The sequence below is a fragment of the Aethalodelphis obliquidens genome, unplaced genomic scaffold (genome assembly GCF_003676395.1).
Source record: "Aethalodelphis obliquidens isolate GAN/ISIS:26980383/991018 unplaced genomic scaffold, ASM367639v1 scaffold5, whole genome shotgun sequence".
NCBI lineage: Eukaryota > Metazoa > Chordata > Mammalia > Artiodactyla > Delphinidae > Aethalodelphis > Aethalodelphis obliquidens.
The window spans coordinates 17,842,630-17,866,563 of NW_020837949.1; the positions used below are offsets into that span (position 1 = coordinate 17,842,630).

General features: G+C 40.5%; 1 protein-coding gene across 12 annotated transcripts in view; it reads right to left on the bottom strand.

Annotated features, from left to right (window-relative positions):
- Positions 1 to 23,934, bottom strand: part of CALD1 (caldesmon 1) — a 181,046-nt gene that overhangs the window by 19,412 nt on the left and 137,700 nt on the right. For 11 of the 12 annotated variants that reach the window (XM_027101856.1, XM_027101855.1, XM_027101854.1 and 8 more), the window contains 4 exons: positions 16,459 to 16,605; positions 12,569 to 12,977; positions 5,251 to 5,393; positions 959 to 1,217 (listed from right to left, as the gene is read on the bottom strand). In XM_027101856.1, the coding sequence (XP_026957657.1) occupies positions 959 to 1,217; positions 5,251 to 5,393; positions 12,569 to 12,977; positions 16,459 to 16,605 (958 nt within the window). Of the gene's footprint in view, positions 1 to 958; positions 1,218 to 5,250; positions 5,394 to 10,585; positions 10,664 to 11,950; positions 12,978 to 16,458; positions 16,606 to 23,934 lie in introns of all 12 variants that reach the window. The other variant, XM_027101859.1, reaches the window with a different exon arrangement.

Sequence of the window (23,934 nt, forward strand, 5' to 3'; positions counted from 1 at the left end):
CACGTCGTAAAGTCATCTAAAGTCTTTTTACATATTTTTTAATGATGGGAGATCACTATCTCCAAAGATTTGTGGGAAAAGCTCTAGGCTGAGTTGGAGAAGCTGGGTCTCAGTACCAATTCTATCACTTATTAGTCAAGTAACTTCACACAGGTTACTCAAACTATTTGATTCCCACTTCTTTGTCTATAAAATGAGAATAATGTACCTCAGGATGAAAGGAAAAAATGCACCTTGTAAACTGTAGCAATGCTTACAGTAGTTGGTTAAGCGCTTGTTCAGTTTTCAAAAATTGCCTTCTTGTAACTTTATCTGTTTTCAGTTCCGTTTAAAAAGATGGAACAAATTCATCTGTTCATAATTACGGGGTTGCTGCTACATGCCTGGCACTGGGCTGGGTCCTGGGTATACAGTAACGAACAATACTGTCACTGCCTGTGAAAATCTAGTTACTGACTCTTCCACTTAAAACACCCCAAAAACTATTTTTGAGAATCTTCTCTATAAAACCTCTTCAAATATCAAAAAAACAACTATCATGATCATGTGACTCGGTTCTTGTAACCAATCTGCAGACTTTTTCATCCTTCTCTGCTAACTGTTCTTTATTGAGGGACATTACAGGGTCATGGATTAAGACAAGTGGGACCTGGGGAAAATTACAAAAACCTCTCTGTGCCTCAGTTTCCTGATCTGTAAAATGGGGATGAGAAGACGACCCATATCAGAGAGTTCTTAGAATTGCATAAACTAATGTGGATAAAAGTTTTAGAACCATGTCTAGCACACAGCAAGCTGATTAATCTTCAAATGTATTTGTAAGAATTCATGTTCAAAAGAGCAGCAGCAGTTCACCTGGGAAGAAACTATTTCCGGGGCTGGAAGGGTCACCAGAGACGCATCCTCAGGGGCTCGGGTAACGTAAGACCCCTGACGGGCCACGCCGCACCCGCCTTACCTCCTCTCTGACTCTCCGCTCGGCTTCCTCCTGCTTCCTCCTCTGCCCCTCCTCCTCCAGGACCTTCCTTCGCTCCTCCCTCTTCTTCTTCAGCTCCTCCAGCTCCAAGGCCGCCTCCTGCTGCTTCTGCTTGAGCTTCTCGAACTCCTCGCTTTCAGTTTCCCCGCGGCGGCGGCGCAGCTCCTCCAGCCGCTTGCCGGCTTCCACTTGGGAAGCACCTTCAGCCTCCTTGGCCTCGCTGGCCCTCCCTCCAGGGCGGCTGCAAAGGAGTTGGACACACGTCTGCCTTCCAGCTCCCCTCCTCCCGCCTTAGGGAGGGGATGTCGGTCTGCAGGCTTTGCATCCCACACTGAAATCTCCACTGCCCTCACTGGACAGTGGATCCTCACACCTGTCCAAGGGGTAAGTTGGGGTCCACCTGGAATCTCCAGGTCTGAATCTGAGTCCCTGCTCTGCCACTTACCCTGGGTTTCCTTGACTGTACAATGGGGGCAAATAGGCACTGTTGGTGGGATTGTAAATTGATGCAGCCACTGTGGAGGCTCCTCAAAAAATTAAAAGTAGAAATGCCATATGACCCAGCAATTCCACTTCTGGGTATTTATTCAAAGAAAATAAAAACAGTGACTCAAAAAGATACATGCACCCCCATGGTCGTGCAGCATAATTTACAGTAGCCAAGGTATGGAAACAACCCAAGTGTCCATTGATGGATGAATGTATAAAGAAAACGTGGTAAAAATACATACAATGGAATATCATTCAGCCACAAAAAGAAGAAATCTTGTTTAAATACTCATTAACAAGTAGTGAGGGCATTCTTAACTGTATCTGAACATAGGTAGCCCATTTCTGATGCTTTTGTAACAGATGAATTACTACAGTCTAGTATCATTTATTCCATGTAGAGAATGGCACAGTGTTTCTAGCTATGAAGCAAGAAGAATAAAACAGAAAATGAGTTCAAGATTACACAGTTACCAATATTGATCTTATGTGTACGTCTCATGCTTTTAAAATAATGAGGTAGCTCTGAATAAACTATGTCCTTTAGGACTATGCTTTTCAAGCTGCAGCTTGGAAAATCTATTTAGTGGACTGTAATTAGCCTTTAAAAAACGAACTAGAAAACATCAGAGGGCATTGCATGGAACAAGGGAAAAGACCATTTCTTTCTTTTTCTTTTTCTTTTTTTTTTTTTGCGGTACGCGGGCCTCTCACTGTTGCGGCCTCTCCCGTTGTGGAGCACAGGCTCCGGACGCACAGGCTCAGCGGCCACGGCTCATGGGCCCAGCCGCTCCGCGGCATGTGGGATCTTCCCGGACCGGGGCACGAACCCGTGTCCCCTGCATCGGCAGGCGGACTCTCAACCACTGCGCCACCAGGGAAGCCCAAGACCATTTCTTGATGTGCTTGTTTCAGTTATAAATATATATGTAGATGTGTAATGGGTTATGATGTAAAATTTCTTACTAGAAGTTGAGGTTAAAAAAGTTAAAAAAATATTGTGCTACGTTCTTGATGGTTAAAGATGAACTTTTATTTTTAACTCATTCAAGGTTAGAGCGTCCCTTAAAACTTGGTATTGCTTTTTCAGTCTTAAAGGCCCATAGGCCTGTGACTCCAGAGAGGAACTCTCCCCTTTCAGTTAAAGTCTCTCCATCTTCAGAGATGAGTTTACTCTCTGTGTTCATCGTGTTAGTGTTTGGTAGGACTGAAAAACACATGCCTAGAGAAACTTCTCTGGATTCCACTAGGTGTCACTCAGTCTTTATATTGGGCATTCAAATGCCCATCATTAGGGACTGGTTAAATAAATCATGACCCATCCACCCAGTGGGACTCTAACATTAACTGTAGGCTTATATTCACTGGTATAGAAGGCTAGCTAAGATACATTGCTGTGCACAAAGCAAGAATCACTTTAAAATAGAGATTTATAATTATATACACATATACATACTATATGTATATGTGTGTGTGTGTTTTGAATGTATATACATAGAGAGCATCTGGAAAAAATGTTACTGGTGGTTTCCTTGGGTGATGGGTACTTAACTTGCTCCTTGAATTGAGATTTTCATGTCATGTTTTAGAGAAAACAATTTAGCTATAAGAAAACGGGTCTATCAAAGGGAACAGTAATTAAATCCAACAAAAGGAGCTATGCTCAAAACAGGAACAAGAGTTCTGTCCACATCACCTGTGCTCAGACATGCAGGCATGCCCTCAGCATTAGGGTAGCACCAATATGGAAATTTCTTCCAGAAGGTTCTTTCCTCTATCCTTGGCTTCGCTAGGTGAAAGTTGAGATGAACATCAGACCTTTCACCGTGAACACAGCTTGTTTTCAGTTAGACTATTAGGCACTAAGCTAAGGTAAACAGAAGCTCTTACTCCCTTCCTGGCTCCTCACCTTATTACTATATGGAGCAAAATGAAGCGTCTCTGCTTCTATCGGCGTCAACTACTAGCTGAAACTAAAACTAAGGTATGTTGGCAGCTAAACAAAAACTAACAATATGGTGGCAGCTTGTTTCATTTTTTTTCTGCCCAGACATAGAAAAATTAAAGCAAGAGTCCCATTTACGGGTTCTCACTGCTTAATCTGTTGCCATCCCTTGTGACTTCTCTCTTTGAGTTACCCGGTTATCTGGATTTTCAAACGATGGGCATGTTAATTATTAATTTGAGCTTTGACTGAAGCTGGTTGACAAGTTTGCCGATTGTTAACCAAACTTCTTTCTACTGACAGATTTTTTTAAATGTTATTTCTCTTAACAAAATTGTACTCTTATCTACAACACATGTTTTAAACTATCAAGTAATTAAACACTAATATTATTAGGTAATATTCTTTGAACACGTTTTATGAACCTGACACTGTTCTAGGGCTTTAACACATTAAACTACTGGCGCTTCAGCAAGCTCTGCACTCAGCTTATCAGCCTGAATCAAACCTGATTTCTATATTTTCTCTGAGTTGCTAATAAACTTCATTTTTACATCTACTTTCTTGCCAATCCCAAGTAACATCTATAGGTTCTATGCTTCTCACTCCTTCACACTTTATTTAGTCTTTGAATACACACCTTTTCTTCCATGTGCTTTCGGCTCTCTTTTGGATAATTGTGACTAGGTTTCTGCTCAAATTTTTGTGTAGAAAAATTGTTTGGGAACAACTATATTTACGTAACATCTTAGAGCGGCTGGAAATGTCCATCCTTAGTAGTTCCGTTTGCTTCTGGATGTTACACAGGCTTTGGTGTAAGGAACAGTCTGACTTCCATACAATACCTACTGGGAACTTGCTTCTTTGAAGTGTTCCGGAAAACAGGGTCTACAGGCAAGGCAGCTGCCAAAGAACAGCCCCATGGGAATCCATGTTACGGGGACCCAAGACTCTTTTCCAGAACACCTGGCACAGCAGCCAGTGACGTAACAGAGATTGGAATTTGGCACTAGCGGTTGGAGGGAGTGTGTGTGTAGGAATGGGGCACAGAGAGTTAGGTAGCCAGGTGTCCATGGCAGGCTTCTGCAACTTGAGTCCTTCTACAAAGCTGATGGGGGGCTCTCCATAGTCAACGTACCTAGAAGTGAGGATTTGCCTGCATATACTTGTCTACCTGTCCTAAAATCAATCGCCGTAATGGGGGAGGGGATAAGGAGGGGAAGCTGAAGCTCTGCAAGAGGGTTTCCCAAAACTGGAGCATCAGTTGCATGCCCTCTTCCTCCCTCTGAGAGATTCCCAAGGCAAATTAACATCAAGGGCTCTCAAAGTGGTAAAGAGAGCTGACTCATTTAGTTTAACCCAATGTTTCCAAAGTATTTGGCCACAGGGAAATCTAAGTTTTATGCAGCAATTTATTTACAACCTTTAGAAAATACATTCTTTAAAATGGTACTGAGAAGGGTCTCTTATGAAGTTGGGTGGACCATACAGAGAATGAGTCAATGACAACTCCAGTCATAATGTTTTCTAATAAACTGATCTTACATGAACATATTAGATCAGTGAACAAAAACATGGCTGCCAAGCATGATCTGCCTTGCCAAATAATGGGAAAAGCAGATCAAACCTTGTCTGAGCAATGCCTGCTGGTCTCCTGTTAGTGACTGATAGCCAGACCGGCTGACTGAGTATCTGTAAGACAATGGCCAATGACCTCACAACAAAAGTAGGTTGCCTGTTAGCACATTTCTGTCTGGAAGCACAGGGTAGGGAGACTGATTATTACTATTATTTTTTCACATATGAACACAGTCACTGTTAACTAGCCACAACTTCTTACCTGAAAGTATTCTCAGTGTGTTTAAGTTTGTGGGTCATGAATTCTCCATTCTGCGACTTCATTTCTGTAAATCCCTTCTTTCCATCCAAGAAGCTCTTAACTTCTTTGCTTTCTTTGTCCCTTTTAGTCTTCTCATCTTTGATCTAACCAACAGTACATATCAGGAAGAAACATAATGATAATAATCTTAATTAGGTTTTGGTTGGTATCACCAAATAAGACCCAACATCGTTAGGAAGCCAGAAAACTCAGAAGTAAAACAAACTACTGGAGAATGATGTGGTAGAGCTGGAATCAGAGGAAATTCTTAGAGCATAAGCTGTGGTCCTCTAGCCTCTGAGCAAGGACCCTGACCACAACTTTAGGAGGTCAGGATCATCCCTTATTGCACTGAGGTTCTATTTTCAAAAGTAGTGGAGGTGTTACCATTTAGAAACTATTGCGTTCTGGGAACTCCACATAAGAGTGGTTGTGTTCAGTTCCCACTGGGAGGAGCAATTATTAGTGTGGCCTTGATGGCCAGGTTGCTTGGATGAAGGGCACTTCTTTGAGAAGGACACAGATGTGTTGAGGAGGGAATAAGAAACCTACTGAGCCAGATCTGTCAAGCCAATTTTGGCAGATGTCAGAGGAAGACATTTTAATCAAACGAATTTTAATCAAATGAATTTGATTTTATTTTAATCAAATATTTTTGATTAAATATTTTAATCAAATGAATAACTAGGGTCCCCAGGATAGAAGACATAATAACCCTACTTTTAGCGGGATGACTCAGAGACCTGTGGGGCCATGTTTGTAGTCATCTCAACCATCAAAGATAGAATGGAACAGGAAAAATTCCAGGGTTGACTTTGACTTCCATTGAAGGTAATAATTTAGTCTCTGGAAGTGGCTTTATGATTGTTGTGGAAGACAGAGGAAGGTGAGACATGGAGAGCAGGTGTTAGCTTTAATTTTTTTGTGTGGGTTTTGTGTTACAAGTTCCTCACAGTAAGTGAGACAGATTATTTCAAAGTATACTGAATTTACATAGCTTTTGGGGGGGGGGTAAAGGAGTTCAAATTACTTTATCATCTCACCCATTCTTAAAAAATGAGTGTGAAAACAGGTGAGGCTCATTATTTCTCATTTCAAGACAAACAGTGACAAAGCACTAACATTATAAAGAAACCTAAGGAGGAGGGTTTGGGTGTAAGAACTCAGGGCTTCAGGGACTGCCCAGGATGGTCTCCCCTTACCTCATCACTCACCTCTTCGCAGCTGTTATAGTTCAGATACCTAACCCCCGCCAAAGTGCATGTTTTACTAAGCAGAGGACATTTTTTTGCTATTTACTGATGAACCTTCAGTAGTCCTTTGCCTGACTGCCTTTGTTGAGTATTATTTGATTAAATTACTATCGATGGACTATTCACTACCATGTTGCCCTAATCAGTTAAGACTTTAATCTTTCTCCCAGGGGCATTTATCTAGGACATCCCTTGGACATGCTGAAGAGGGGGGCTGTTATTTTGCCATTCTCTCTGAGAGCTTTGTAATGCGAGTTTTAGTTCTATTGCTGTCAACAAACTAGCTGTTGCTTTAAATCACCTAGCTTTTCTGGAATGCTGGCTCCATGTACATAAGAAGAGAGGGGTGCACTAGACGATCCTTCCTAATCTTTCATCCTGTCATTTCCCTCTTGGCTCCAGATTTGTCCTGAGGGGCGACAGAGAAGAGAAGGAAGCTCCTAGTCTGTCCTACAGCTTTAATAAGGCGCCTTGGTGACTATCCTTGCCTGATGGTAAATCAGTATTCATTGGGCAGGCGGGAGCAAGCAAAGTCTCTTCTCATTTTGACCTACCATTGTTGGGTATAGTTCCAGAAACTATGGACTGGAGTTTATATCCTGGTTAAGAAGTATCTGGGGATACATGTTTAAGGGTGAGGGGGTCCCATTTCAGGGAACCCTTGAAAGAAATTGTGAGTCAAATCTCATAGTTTGTGGAGCACTATACAGAGAGAAATTCCCTTTAACTGGTTTCTCCTATCTTGGAGTCTGAGATATTTCCCAGATACCTCCCAAAATGTACTACCTAATTTACCATCCAAAGATGTGTATAAAATAGATTTGTAAAACAATACATGTCTAACAGAAGAAAAATCCCTTTTTTTCAAGCTCTGCCTTTATTGGCAAAGTTATGGTAGATGGTATGCTTATATTCTCTTTGGAAGACTTTCTTAGAAAAATTCCCAATGAAATAGTGATAATGATGCTGACTGCAAATTATTTTTTCTTTCTGGGAAATGAATAAATAAAGTAATTCCTTAACACTTTAAGAAGCACAGTGGGTTGGATTCTATAGCAAATTCAACCTAAGCTAATGGGATATTCTGAGCCCACTCGGAAAAGCATTAGAGCCTCTAGATCAAAATGTTACCGTGAAGAGAATCTGTGCTGATGGATTAATACGGGGTTACATATCCTGAAGGAGCTAAAGTGCTTCCTACACAGATAACACCAGCATGCTCATATGAAAGGCTCTGGTCAAATGTGATCATTGGGATAACACTATGGGTATCTGGGATATTCAGTGGGATAACACATGGGTGTATGTGTGTGGGGTGGGAATTCCAGTGACATGCCCTTGTGCCAGAGAGACACTCAGAAGGTTGTGAGCAAGTCGGAAAGGACCGAGACGCCAGTCTCTGTGCTGTATCGCTTTGCATCATTTGATTCCAGAATAGTGATAAGAACTGTTGCAAGTTACAGTTTTTCAGACTAAGTTGAATATACTTTTGTTAGATTCAGAAGCCTCAGTTCCTTTTCCAAGTCCAACGTCTACCTCGTGGATATATATCCTTGCTACTTGCTACTGGTCCACGGACAACATGGATTTCACCAGGGAGCCGAGGCTCTACCCAGATCCACTTAGTCAGAGTCTGTGTTTCACAAGCTCCCAGGTGATCAGCATGCACACTGATGTTTAGTGAGAGGCTTTGGCCTCCGTGATATTAATATCAGTTTCAATATTATATGAATAGCTCTGCTGGAAACTGTTTTCCTCTTAGAGGGCAGAACAAAAAAAGAGCTCTGGGGTCAAGAACTAAAAGGAGGCATTTTATAGCACAGGGAACTATATTCAGTATCCTATGATAAACTGGAAAAGAATATCAAAAAAGAGAATGTATATATATGTATAACTGAATCACTTTGCTGTACAGCAGAAATTAACACAACACTGCACTTCAACTATACTTCAATAAAATTTTTTTTTTAAATTAAAAGGAGGCATTTTATAGTTGGGGAAGAGAAAAAGCTAAATTAGGTTTCAAGGTTGCTGGTCACCTGCGATCCATCACCACAAAGAGTTAAACTGCAGTGGGAGAAAGAAGGTTTTTTGTAAGGTATTGGAGTGAGTTCTGGAAATGTTGCTCACCTGATGTTTGTGTTTACCTATCCTACGTAGCTCCTTGAATTCAAAAGAAAGACTTTTTTTGAGGGGGGGAACAAAAAGGTGGGATGCGGGGCGGGGATGGAGGAGGGCGTTTAAAATGGCTAAATCATGTAAAATATGATTTAAAGTTATCTACATGAAACAACTACACAAATAGCTGGAGAGGGGGAAAATCTAGTCCTTCAACTAGTAATTTATGTATGCAATGTTAAAACAGGAATAGCAGATTTTTTTAAGCTTGGGTTGAGGAGCTAATCTGTCCTCGCGTCAAAAAGAGGCCAAGTTTTGGGACACTGGAATGTGCTGGAGGGCAAACAGGGAAAGAGGCAGGTCTGAAATCATCATACCATGGCCATTATTGAACTGGGGCCTTATCTGAAAAGAGGCAAAAGGATGATTGGATGACTGCTGATGAGCCCCTTCTAGCTCACGGACATAATACATGAACACAGAATGCCTTGGTCATTAAAAACAAATCACGTCTTGGTGAACTGAGTTAAATCAGGATGAATTCAAACAGTTATTCAGCCTCTCCTGCTCCACATAAACTTAATCACTGAGTTATGATTTCATGCCCTCTTCCTTCTGGACTGAAAGATACTCCCCACAAAACACTAGCTTTAGAGATGAACCCATGTGGGATATTTCTGTTTGAGTTTAGTCCCAAGGTAATTTTCATTCTTTGGAGATGAATTTGTAGGTGTTCTTCTGTTACAAAATGAGAACAATGGTTCCCAACACGTTTAACAATTTCTTTAGCTGCTTCATTAGAGCCAAATTCAATTTTCTAGTTATTAGTATTTGCTCTTTCTCCTGCTTTTAACTGGGCAGTGTTCACATTCAGTTTTCACTCCCAAGCCACCACAAGTTCTATTAGAAACAGGGAGGAACACATACTGTAAACAAAATAAACATAACATGAACTAGGAGTTCTTACTCTTTACATGAATCTTAGGAAAAAAAGTTTAAGAAAATAACCATCCCCCTGCTTAATCTCATCTATTTGCTAAATATGGATTTTTCTGTGTCTTACTCTATGCCATAATGGGCAGAGAAATGCAGCAGGAGTCCATTTGAGTTGGAGCTCAATAGCTACAATTCAGTCCCACAGGCAGAGTAATTCAAGTCTTTTTACCTTTGATACTTTAATTTTACCATGTTTAAGTACTTTGAACTTGTTAAATACTGTCACAGTTTTTAGGATTGCTTGGAACTGACATAAGCATGATGGTTAAAGCAAGGTCAGGCTTTCTGATGTAGCATTTTAATTATGTCGGGGGCATAATGACATTCTCTCTGCAGCTCTGGTCCACTGACTTGTTTACTTACCTACAGTCAAACACCCTGGCACCAGCTCCTGTGTGTGCCTCAGAAATGCAATGCAGAACATTGTGCCAAACTTTTCTTTTGAAAACCAAATATCATCTTCAGTTCATCAAATTTTTTACTGAGATGTGTGGGAGTATTTTTCCTTTGAAAAGTTAAATCATTAATCAAAGCCAGTTGGAAATATTTCATGATCGAAACAAAAGTAGGATGGCTCAAGGAAAACAAAATAGCACTTGGGAGAGGAGAAAGTGGGTAAGATTGATCAGAGGAGTGTTTTTCAAGCTTTCTGACTGTGACCCACAGTAAATAAGGACAATTTATATCACAGTGAAATACTTACTGGCCATGATGCCGTCTGATATTTTCTATCTATTTCATTTTAAAAATGCAGATTGACACATTTAGCTAATTTTGGGATGCTTTAGGTTGATTTCACCATTCAATGGATCATGAGTCATGGCTTGAAAAACACTGGATTAGAGGTTACAATTTTCATCAGACCTGAAATGTCGTGGAACACTGCTCTCTGTTGCTTTATGGCTAGGTTCTTTCTCAATGATATTTACCTCTTCTTTTTTGAAGGTAGGCTTGTCTTCTTGGGACTTTCCTCTTTTAGCTTGCATTTTAGCCCCCCTTTCTTCTTCCTTTTTATTTTCAAGAATGGTAAGGTCACTCATTTAAAAGAAGCCCTTGCTAGCTTACAAGAGTGAGAGGGTGCTCAGGTCACTCTGCATGTGGTGTGAAGTGACTTCTCTTTGGCTGTCCCAGTGCTCACATTCCCCCCCGTGCCAGTGGTTCTAAACAGCAACGTGGGATAGTTTCCTCCCCGCAGAATCTTTTCTCATGAGCCTGCCATCGTGCTCACTGAAATCTAGCGTGATGTGGTGCATCTAGTGCGTGTGGACAAATCTTGTGTGTGGTCTGGTGCATCTTGTTCCTGATCATCTCAATGGAAGCTGTGTTTATGAGCCCCTTGTAAGAAGCAGGAGTGAAAGACAACTGCAGTGCAAGGCAGACTTAGCGACAGAGAGTTCTCTATGGAAAGGTGGATACACAAGCATTTCTTTTTTCTTTTTCTTTTTTTTTTGCGGGGTAGATGGTGGTGGTACGGTGGTGGTGGTTAGGTATAGTGCTCTTAATGCAGCCTTGCAGACAGATGAAAAAATATTTCTTAGCTTACAAATATTCCCCCACCCCCTATTTCCACACTTCCTTGTGCTACATAAATTTGTGTCACCCAGATGGTAAAAGACGCAAAATGTGTGCTCTTAATTGCCAGTCAGTTTTAAGTTGATGCTACCCCAGATGAATGGCTTTCTGCAAGTTTACATTAAGCTCAGGTCTACATGATGGCAAATCAGGGTTTTGACACTTATAAAAGGTCCAAATTGCCTCCTTTCCCTCCCTTATTACCAGTTAATTCCAAGGGGGTTATTTTGCCTCCTTAAGATGATATTTCTGACCATGATTCATCATGTCAGTTTCCCACCCCAACTTTTAGCATATTTTATTAAATGCCAAACACACAGATAAAGTGAGGAGTTATGGTCCCCCTGCCTCATGTAGACCTGTGGATAGAGATAAGTTGTTAAAAAGGAATGAGTTTAGATGCAGTGCAGAATCATAAGTCAATGCAGCACCACCACATTTGTCATCTTTGGGTTAATTCATTTTTTCTGGTATTCATAGCAACCAAGCACAGAGCAATTCACTTCTCTCTGGTTGTACCAGTAAACTTGGTTGGTGGAATAGTTAGCTGTCAATTGATTGCTTTATGCTTGCACATTGCTGTGACCTAAAAAAATGAGCAGCCTGCCAAATGATCAAGCACGTGGGGCTGTAGGAATGCGGGCTCAGTCCCAAATTTGATGTGCACTACATTTCTCGTAAGTTGCAGGCATCACACATTTGGTGCAAAATGTTTACTGTACCTGTTTCTTTTGGACAGCTGTCTGAAGTTTATCTTCTTGTACTTTCTTTTCATTGACCCACTTCCCTTCTGTTTTCTCCTCTACCTTTTCCCCTTTTATCTTTTTCTCTTGCATTTCCCTTTTTTTCTCTTCTAGTTGCTTCTTACGTTTTTGCTCTTCTATCTTAGCTCTCTCTTCTTCCTCTGCCTTTGCCCTCTGCCTCTCCTCTGCTGCCCTTCTCTCCTCCTCCTTAATCCTTTCCCTCTCCTTTGCCCTCTGCCTCTCCTCTGCTGCCCTTCTCTCCTCCTCCTTAATCCTTTCCCTCTCCTTTGCCTCCTGTCTTTCTCTCTCTTGTGCAGCTGCTTTTTCTTCTGCTTCCTTTCTCGCTTTCTCCTCTGCTATTTTTTGTTCTTGCTCGACTTTAATTCTCTCTCTTTCTTCTGCTTCCAACCTGGCCCTTTCTGCCTCAGCTCTTTCCCTTGCTTCCTGTTCCATCTTTTCATTATGGGGAATCTCATGTGAGCCTTTTTCCCTCTCCTCTTCTGTCTTAGGCTCATCTGTACCGATCTGCCCATTTTTCAATGACATTACTGTTTCCTCCTGGGTTTCTGCTGCTTTCTCTTCTGCCACCACCTCTACCTGATTTTCTTCAATGCTCCCTTGCTTTGGCTTCTCCTCTTCCTCTTCTTCTTCCTCCTTTTCTTTTTCTTCTTCCTTTTTCTCTTCAGCATCCATCCAATCATTCTTCTGGTGGGACTTGGTGACTGTTTCTGTTTCCTCTATCTCGTATCTTTCCCGGCGACTTTCGCTTTTTTCTTCCTTCTCTGCCATTTCATTTTCTGCTGTGTTGTTTTGCATTCTCCTGCTGGGTAGCAACAAACTTGCATCTGCTATTGTTGGGTCAGAATCCTTTTGGCGCTCCAGTGCTTCCTGGAGGCGTTTCTGGCGTCTTTCCTCCCGCCGGGCCAGGCGCTCCAGGAGTGCAGCCTCATCATCGGCCTCCACCTGAGTGTCTGTGGTGGTCGTCTTGACCTCCTCGTCGGGCACACTGGACAACAGAAACAACAGCAAGGGCAGCTTGCTGATTAATCAGTCAGCTGGACTCATGTGCTGTGCCACATGGGAACATGCAGATATATACATCTCCCCATATACAACCCCATATTAGTACATTCCTGCCTGGCTTTCAATAGGCAGCATATGCAAATCTTTGCCCATGGTCTCTGTCTGGCCATGGGGAATCTATTCTGCATACTAGAAGTGCTCTGAGTATTAATGCCACCTGGGCATTTTGCCTCAAGCAACAATTGATGAGCATTAATGTGTAAATACCTCAGCTCCCCTCACCTGTGGTATCAGATAGCGCTGAGGTGCCTGTACCACAGTGGATCTTAGAGTTCCCTGGTGGAATTAAGCTCCTGATACCCACAGTGGTAATTTGCTTGGTAAATTACCTTGGTAATTACCTTGCTGGGTAGTGAAACCTTTATTGGGTTGCCTTCCCTTCTCTGTCTCACTTCCCCACACCGCTACCATTTTTTCCTGGGATCATGTTACAAGTAAACTGTGCTCAAATCTTTGTTTCAGAATCTGACTTTCAGGGAACTCAAACTAAGTCAAGAACCAAACTGAAGAAACGAATTCCTCTTGTATCAAGTAGTGTCCCCACGTGTTGCCAAGTCATCTGGAATTCCTGATCTGGATTGCTGGAACACTAAACACTTTGAGAGGATGGGAGTGTACGTTATAGTGTGGAGATGCTATACTCAGGCCAGTGACCCCCCTGGTGGAGACATCTAACTGTCCACCACAACTTATGCTCCTCTTTCCTTAGTCGCAGGGAAGTGATTGCCTGTCAAGGATTATATTTCCCACCCTCCCCTCTTCCTCGCACCTAGGTGGGGCCCCGTGACCAATAATCCCAATGAAATGTGAGCAGAAGTGCGATGTCCAGACCAGGACAAGCAAGAAGCAGAGGTACATTCTCTTCCCTTTCTATCTCTGTCTACTGGCTAGATCAGAGGACTCCAAAGCCCCTGAAGCTGACAGAGTCACAGGAGGAAAGAAGATAGGGAACCAGTTCTACCAGTCAGAAATACCCACGCTGGACTAGTACGTGTTACTGCATCAAACTACTAAAATTTGGGGACTCATTGTTAAAGCAGCTGATGTTGCCCTAACTAATAAATATACCATCTCCATTCTTTGTCAAGATTTCCATGAATAAAGGGGCTCTTGCCCTTCTTTTCTGCAGTAGACCAAAGGACAGTTAAATTTGATGTTTATAAAAAAAGAAAAAATCTCTAAAATCCAAACTGTAGCACGTCCACCACTGTGCTCACTATTGCAGGATGCTGGACACTGCCCATGCCAGGGGTGTTGGTCTTCACTGCAGGAAACAGCCAGTCATGTGATACTAGGGCTGTGACCAGAGTTGGAAGAACATGTCTTGCAATGTTTAGAAACTCCATCAAATTTCATGGTTCATACCAACCTTGGCCCTTTTGAAGTTCAAGTTCACTTAATTTTGGAAAAACATATTTAACAACAAGAAATGGCAGACTAAAGGCTAGATTCTAAACTTTCTTGGCCTCAGCTGTTGTTGTAAGACACTGTCTCCATGAATCAGACACATAAGGATTAAATTTCTCTGAAAATGCAAATAGTTTAGGATTTAAGGGGGGAAATCTATATACATAAGGCATTTGGATCAACTGAATTCAAATAATTTTTAAGAGGTACCCCAAATTCCACAATGCTAGCTGGCTTAAGGAACTCGAGTTAAGAAACAAGACTCTACTGAACCTTTCTTTGCTATTTATAAATCAGGACAGCAATCAACAGGAGAAGTTGAGTACCAGTCAGTTGTTTAGCCCCAAGAATACTTATTCTTCTTGGGGCTAATTAGTATGTCAGAGGTAAATCATATGTTATCAGATCTGAATATGCGCTGCTAAAAAAAGGAATTTTGTACTCAATCAATGCATGAAATAACTAATAATAGTACAATGTGAAAAAAGAAGAGAAACACAAGTAGAAGCAAGATTTTAAAAGCTAGAAAACTATAGGCACTAGTAATTTCTTAAGGCATTGTTGATTACTCACTAATAACCAGATTCACAAAAGGCCTTAAAATGTCATTATTAAACTCTTTCTTTCCCATCCCCTTCAACTCAGAAATAGAAAAGGCAGTGAAGCCTATGTAGCCCTGATCTGTAAGACTCTGCTACCATCTTCCTAATAATGGTCAAAGTTACTATGCGCAAGCACTGTGCATTTTACAGGTATTATCATCTCATTTAAATTTAACAACATTCCTAAAAGAAAGGTATGATTTTTACTTCCATTGGACTGAAGAAATACAGTTAGTGCAGAAAGGGTCAAGCTGGGATTCAAAGCCAGGTAGTGAACCCCAGAGAACCTCTTTGCTATACTCCCTCCCTAATCAGGAGCTCCTTACCGAGGGACAAAGTCTGTTTTTCCACCTAACCAAGAAGCTTCCTGATTGAATCATCCTGCCTGCCAGCATGTTCACTACTGCCTTCAGAAACCCTCTGTGTACCCACTCAAATTCACGTTAAAGAGGCCAGAACTCTTTCCCTTCAGAATTTTCTACACAGATTGAATGAAGGGGATTATCAAATACAGTGCCCTCCCACCACACACAAAATGAAAGAATCTAAAACCAAAGCCACACAAAAGGTCTTACATGGTGACTGCATTACATTTAACCAGTCCACAATTTAAAAATAAAATTATTTTTTTCTCCATTCCCCCTCCCCATCTTTTCTATACCTTCGGGGCATATAAATGATATATACTGACTATTAGCGTAATGTACTGTGTGACCTTGTATGTGTGAACTTGTAAAGGCCCCTTTTAATAAGTTGAACTTATTAAGTATTCTCGACTTTCCTGATTTCTACCAGGACTGGTATAGGAAAAAATGTAGTACTAAACTCATGAGCTTGTTTGAATAATTACATTAAATTAAACAGGATTCTGCACCTTGTTGAATATTGTAGAGATCAAAGGATACTGGTTTAGGGTGTATATCAGGAAAAGTAAGACATTTGCAATTCATGCCTACTTCTAAAAATTCAAGTATTATCTGCTACTGGTAGGTACAGAGGACTATTAAACGAATACATCTTCAGTTCAAAACAGATAACAATACCCTAAAGAATGAAGGTAAATAGTTTTCCTTATTTAAGCATATAACCCACGATTTTTAGTAAATAAAAAATTTACTAGATTACAAAAGAAAATAAAATCCTTCAACTGGGGTGTGTTTAGGGGATGGGATGCGGGGGGGTGGGGAGAAAGGAGTACTGGTGTCCTAATGTCTAAATCAGATAGACTGTCCAATCTGGTTAGTTGCCTAAAACGTCCACAGAAGAATTAAACAAGCTAGAAAAACGGAAAGAGTTGAATTGGGCTGAGAAGGGGATGCTTTGCCCAACACATTCCTTTCATCAGACAGGCTAAGAAGCACCTGGAAAAATTCTCCCTTCTGAAGAGGACAGTACCTGTTCTGGGTATTGACCTCCACTTGGTCAGTCACCTGTCCCAAGGATTCTTCCTCTTGCTTCTGCCGCAGCCTTTCCTGCCGGGCACGGCGGCGCCGTTCCCGGGCGGCCTCTTCCTCATCATCGTCGTTCCGCTGGTAGGCGATTCTGTAACATCACAAAGACAACTTCTTGAGCTTGCCAACTGCCCACCATCTTCACCAACTTCTTGGAAGGATCGACACTGAGCTTGACTACTTACTGAGCCATAGAGTTCTAAAAGGATGGTTCTGTTCCTTAAGTTTAGAGACCCGATCTGACTAGTTTTTAAACTTTTAAGTATCTGAAAAGCATTAGTCCAATAGCTACAGAGGATAATTTACAATGACCAAATAACAGCTTAAACTAAAAAGTTTACACAAAAGCAACTGCCTTTGGAGACTGTGGGTTAGCATGTTTAGATTTCTTTACTCAGCTGATGATTAGCATGTTAAGATTTAGAAGCAGAAATCCAAAGAACTGAACTGAAAGTACTGAAAACACTTATTGAAAAGATTCAGCATGTTGTATGAATTATTTGTGGATATGTTGTCACAAAGGTCAGAAAAGAATCAAGTTATGTTAACAAACCAGGACTTTGGCATTAATAAGCCAAATAGCCAACTAAACTCCAGAGCAGGATATCCTTTTTGCTTGGATTTAATTTTTTTCCTTTTTGTTCACTTTCACTGAAGGCAAGTGTTATTGACAACAGATAGGAGGCTTCACAGTCAGTGCAGTGCCCTCTAAGGCCACCTGTTTTGTTCTAAAACTGCTTTAGTGTCCCACTACCCACACGCTGGGCACATCTTGGGAGCCCACAGGTGTGTATTTAGATAGAAACCTAAGGGCTAAGGCCAGTAGAAGAGGCGCAGAGGGTTTCACATGCATATATGGTATTTAGCTTTCCTAGTTTATCAGAAGCAAAGAACTATTTAGGGAAATTATACAATCAATATCACTAGTTAGATACGTTTCCCCTAATATTTATTCCCAAGTAAAGAATCGGAGCTGGGGAACTCCAGATGCTCAGACTCGTGAGGAGATAGCCTGCGTGGTCAACCTGGCTGTTTTGGAAGGAGGACTGTGTACTGACATACAGAGTGCTGAGAAGGCATGGCAGTGCTGGCTGGCCCAGGGACAAGCTGGCCTGATGGATACATGGGATGCAATGGAGCTGCATTGTGCAGCAGACTGCTTTTTACCTTGGAGAGTTAACATGCTTTTTTACAGTGTTACTTACATATCTACCAATAGAAATCCAGGTACGTAAACGTTTCATGCTTATCAATAATGACTAAGCTAAAATAATTTACAAATGAAAGAAAACAAAACAGCAGAATCACATAATTTATACCAACAAAACGAACCTAACATGACTGATGGTTTGCTCATGTTCGATTTACAAACCAGGTATTTTTAGATCCAGTGCTTTACTTTACCTGTCTTCTGACTTCAATAATACAAATGCTAGGAATGTTTCTGACCTTACAAAAACAAGATGAACAGTTCTGAAGGTTGGTTGGTTTGTTCTTTGCTACTTAAGAAACTCTGACTTCATACTTGCTAAAATGTGCTAGTGCGCGATATTCAAACGCCAATATAAATAAACCGTCACTTAGTAATTCTATAAAGCTGACTGTTTTATTTCCACAAATACGGAGAGAAGGGCGGTGTGATACAGTTAAAGGATAACTAGGTTAATACTCAGAAAACCGAGTTTCTAGAACTGGTCTCTCCCCAGCTTGCAGCCCTTTGATTAACCTGCATTAAACTGCCTTGTCTGTAAGTGGGTGACAATCAAATGAAATCATGGGTGTATTGTGGTAAGGCATACTACAGTGTAGTGTTCTGTTGTTATTAGGAAAGTGCAGTGGAGGAGCTGCTTTGTGAGGAAAGATGAGTTCAATTTTAGACTTGTTGAATTTGAGGTGACAGCATGACATGCTTTGAATGTTCCTTTCTAATTCAATCACATTGTAGTTTTCAGTTGAAAGCCCTTCCCAGTGGTTTGGCTTCAGTCTTCAGATTCTTGGCCTCATATTCCTTTGGCTTATTTCTCAGTAGACAGCTTTAACCACAGCAGGGAGAAAGAGTCCTTAATGACTGCTTCCCAAGCTAATCAAACAGAAAGTCTTAATTTGCCCTTCTACGTCTCTGGATCAGCCGTGAGGTCTTGGCTATTACTTGGGGCCTTGCTTTTCCAAGACAAGCAAAAGACACATAAAAGCTCCATATGGGACACCCTATGGCAACAACAAAACCCTCCCCGCTCCTAGATGGAATCTCACTTGAAGCCCTTAATTTCCCACTATACTTGAACCTCTCAGAGGTGTTCCTCTCCCTCCTCCCACCCACCCAATGTGCTTCATGGTGGATGCTGTTGGCTTTTAGTTCTGACACGACCTAGATATGCCATCTGTCTCAGCCAGGTCACGCTCAGTCTTCCTTCATCTTCGGTTTCTCATTGGAGGCGTGGCCTTCCACATTCAGATCACTGCCCCTGTCTCTGCTAACTCTTCTTGCTTCATACTACTTAAAATTTATCATCACTTTGCATCGGTAGACTCTTACCTAGGATACACAGTTGCCAGAGCTAGATTTTTGAGGACCTTTTGTTGCTACTAATAAAGAAACATGTTAAAATTGTTTTTCATAGTTAAAAACAAAAAAGGAGCCAAAATGTTTTCATGGCATTTTGAATCAGAATGTGCCCGGCTGCTGGCTCAATAACATATCAGTTGACTTTGTAAGTGAAATTGTGCCCATGCCAAATGACTTGATATGTGTAGAAATTCTTCAGATGTGAGCCTCCCTACTTCAGTCCTCAGAGGGCAGAGCACACAGCGGTTGCTTAGCTTTCAGGCCTCTCCCACGGCAACTACCTTTCATACTACTACCAGAGGTTTATTACTTTTCTTTCAAAATTGAAAAACCTTAGTTGTTAAATTTTTTCTGATTCTAAAGGTAACATGCACTTATTATTTTCTTAAACCAGACATTAAAAAATGTACAAAAGAGAAAGTAAAAGCCAGTTCCCTAATCCACTACTCAGATATGAACATGATTAACAATGTATTCTACCAGAACTTTTCCTTTGCATGCATAGATATTTTAATTTTTAACAAAGTGGGATCATGTTATATATACTACTTTAGAAACAGCTTCTTTAATTTATCTTATTTATGACTATTTTAACACATTAGCAAAATATAATTTCCAACAGCAACACAGTATTCTATGACTAGATGTACGTAGTGGATGTATGTATAGGGATGTACTATAATCTATTTAACCAGACTTCTACTGATGGGCAGTTAAGATTTTTCCAAATGTATGTTCTTATAAACAAGGCTGTAAAGGACATCACTATAGATATACTTTTACCACTTGTTCAATTACTTATCTAGGAAAAATCCTCAAAAGTTAGAATTCCTGAGTTTAAGATATGCTCATTTAAAGGCTCTTGTTACACATTGACAAACTGCCCTCCAGAAAGGTATGTGACATCAGCAACGTATGAGTGCTAATTTCACCATAACAAGAATTTATCCAAAAAGACAGATGAGAACACCACATCCTTAATATGTCCACATGATAGCACAACAACTCTGCTTTAGGCTTCAGTTAAAGACAAAATGTTAACATTCTAACTTTTCACACACCAGATTTAAATGTATTTGAAGTGCTGCTGACTAGTAAAAATCATACCTAACCACCCACTGGGTTGTAACAAAAGCATAACAATCCATTTGTTCTTTCTGTGAAACTTCAGCAGATGCTGGCAGTAACCAGTCTACTGTATTGTACACTATAAAGACAACTGATGTTCCCAGATGATTCAGAAGCAGCAGAGGACTCGAAGTTCCTCGGAATCATCTGAGAAAGATTAAACTATGTTGATTAGAGTTTTAATCAAATGCATTTTACTTAAAAAATGAGTAATCCCAAATGATATGTAAAGCACCTTTTATTAAATAAAATGTTCAATCGACTTTCCCACCCAGGCTGGGTGTCAGCAGGTTTACTCTGGAGTATTATGCTTTGTTTCTGGGTAATTGCCTTTGCTCATCTCTTAGCGAACACTTGGGGAAAGGTATGATTGATCTTACTGCAGGAAGCCCAGTGCTGCTGGCAGCAAAATGGCTCATCAGATATTCGGGAGAGAGATGATCTTGTGTGTGTGTGTGTGTGTGTGTGTGTATCAATAAGTGCTGAACAATCTCAGAAGTCCATAATAATTACATGATGTTATTTGATTGTGTCAGTGGTATGAAAAAAGCAGAAAGGTCTGGCTTTTCTTTCATTCCCAGAACCACTGCCTAAATATCCTGGTGTTATATTATAAGAAAAAACAGGTCTATGCAATGGGAAAACGCTCTTGGAATGTTGTGGCTTTCACACCAAAGACTTTTTAAGTCTTTACCACCAGACCTCTACTGCCTCAGTGTATTCAAGTAACACTATAATCATGTTACAAGCTGTGCCTTTTAGATAGAAAGTTCAAATAAATAAAAGTATTGCAGACATGGCAAATAATGAAACCACTGAGGACTCAGCGTCTTTACATTTGGCTGGGCCAGGGTCTAAGTGTACACTAGATGAGATAAAGAGGAAGTGGCAGAGGCTTCCACAGTAAGACACTGGAGCAAAGCACTAGCTGTCACCTTGCCCCAATGTCCCCCTCACCCCAGCTTCTCCAATAAATATTTCTCAAGACTTGCTCAACACTGGCAAAATTCTTACTGTAATTTCATCTACAGTATAGAGTTTTTTAACCCTGTGTTCTCCACAGTGTGAAGAATGTTACTCTCATTTCCTTTCATTTTGTCTGTTTTTTTTTTTATTTTGCTATTTTCTGATTTGAGACTCCAGTACATGATCCTTAAAGTTTTCAAGTAAAAATGCTGGCAATAACATTTTATTAACAAGACAAGATCTCTTATCAGGAAACCATGTTTAGAAATAGAACAAGAACAAGTAATAACCAGTTTTATGAGGGGGCTGATTTTATTACAAGTTTAAGAGCACTAAAGAAAAGATTTAATTTTCTATATCTTACAGCAATGGTTACTAACATTTAAAGAATGTGGATCTCTTTAAAATATCAAGAAAAATTAAAATATCATGACAGTTGCTTATAGTTTTGTTATTTATTAAAAATGTTTTATAAAGTCTATAAACTCAACACTGAATAAAAAAGGAATCTGTATCTTATAAACCACTGTATTTATACATATTTGCAGAGAAGTCTTTCATACCTGAAACAGTTATTTATCAGACTACAGAAAATAAATTTAGGAATCTCTTCCAGTAACTTCACCACTGGAGAACCACTGGTATATAGAAAGAGATTACGAGTGCCACTGAACAGACTCTGACTTGTCCCCTTCAAGCTCTTTTGCATCCTTTAACATTCCTTGTGCTTGGTAAGCACACATACACATACACAGACACAGACACAGACACACACACAAACCCACAGGTTAAGTGAGGAAAACCTCGGAGAAAATAAAAGGCTCAAGGCACTAAAATGAAGCCCGTGTACAAAAGAATTCTAGAGATCCCCCTTCAGATCAAAGTTTCCAAGTCTCTCTGTTTTCCTTCATTATTTCTGCCACATTCCTATATTTTAAAAAGAGAATGTTGCACCTAAAATTCCAACAGAACAAATAAATTCGCTACCTGAAAGAAGGACTCCTACCAGTACTTCATCATTCGTGAATTCACAGTAACTTATAGGCCAGCAGACACTTGGCGAACCCTAAGATCTGCTTTCATCTCCCTGCGTCCCCTTGTACCTCTTTTTTCGTGCAAGGAGTCATCCGAGAGAAGGTGGTGCTGGTTGAAAAAGATTCCAGGTTGTAACTGTGACACTCAATCCCAAACACCATCCTGCCCCCAGCTTTCTGCAGCTGTACGTTCCCCACGCAGGCCAGACTCAGGAGGAAGACTGACTGGGGTTCACATCTGCAAAGGACTTCTTAGTCAATTACATTTCTCTGATTTCCATCACTCTTGGTTCTGCCAATGTCATTGTCTTAACCTGCGTCTTAACATGGGATCCAGCTTAGAGTTAAAACCTCACGTGGGTTGAAAATGTGGTCATCAGCTATTAGGAGGCAAAATGATTCATACATACTTTCAGTATTGTCTTCCATGTACCAAAAACCCCAGTGACTTTCTTTCATAATACGAAATGCAAGCGATTCTCCAAACATATCCAATTAGCCCTGTGAATTGCTCAAATGCTCTTAGTAAAATTTCAGGCAATGCTGTGATCAGGAGGGAAAATCCTGACCTGCTGAAATGAATCATATTTGCTCTGCAGATTTATTGTATATTTGAAAGTTAAAAGAGGTTTATAGATACATTCCAGGCTCTTAAATATGATTTTGTTTATATATATGTGGTGTCTGTAAAATGTTGTGGTTTCATTTAATGCACATAAGGTCCAATTCTCAATGTTTTTCCCTTGGATTCCTTAAAAGAAAGGCATTAAAAATTACAGTGGAGGAAAAAATCAAGAAAATAAAAATATTTTCTGGTCAAAATATGTTTAGAAATGGATTAATAGCTAATAGTCAATCGGTCTATTAGTAATTAATATAGGATAGAATGAAAGAAAGCCCCCCTCATTTAGAATATATGTGTGTGTATATATATATATATATATATATATATTTTTTTTTTTTTTTTTCTGATAGGGAAGGTAAAAATATGCTGAATTTCACTGAAGGATTCATTGCTATGTCAGGGGTGTGCCTTTTATGGGAGTGCAAGCATGCAAGGGGATACATTACTCTGAAGAAATTTACCCAGGAAGAGAGGTATGTCCCACCCCATCTCCCTGTATACACACACATTTGAGAATTACTAAGGTTTGCAAACTAGCCAGAAATTTTGGTTCTCAACAGTAAGACACTGTGTGCTTGCACACTTCAGTGTTCTCATATATGTTGTCACCACAAGTTATCACCAGCAGCCTACCGTTTGCTTTATATAATGGTGACATCCCATAATCACATGAGTTTCTATAACCATAGACCATGGTGGGGAAACATGTCACGGGGCAGAGTAGAAAGAAACAACATCAGGCAGTGGGAGAAAAACCTCTTCACCTTGCCTCCACACGCTCTCGTAGAAGGCTGTTCTTAGTATCATTATGACAGTGACGTCCTGTCAAACAAACAGACCAGCTCTGATTGATCATGTATGGTTAGAGGGAACTCAGGGAGTAGGGTGAGTTCTGATTCTGACTCAGGGTTGTGTGGCTAGCTAGGGCTTCCGGGAACACAGTTCTCAGAATGGTCCTGCTCTGGGACAGGCAGACCCCTGAGCTTAGAGACTCCTTGCTGAATTGATACAGATAGTCATTTGTATCAGGAAATTTTAAAAAGATGAATTCTAACTGTTTCGGGTCAGTATTTTAAATTAAAAAGACGTTTAGCATGAAAT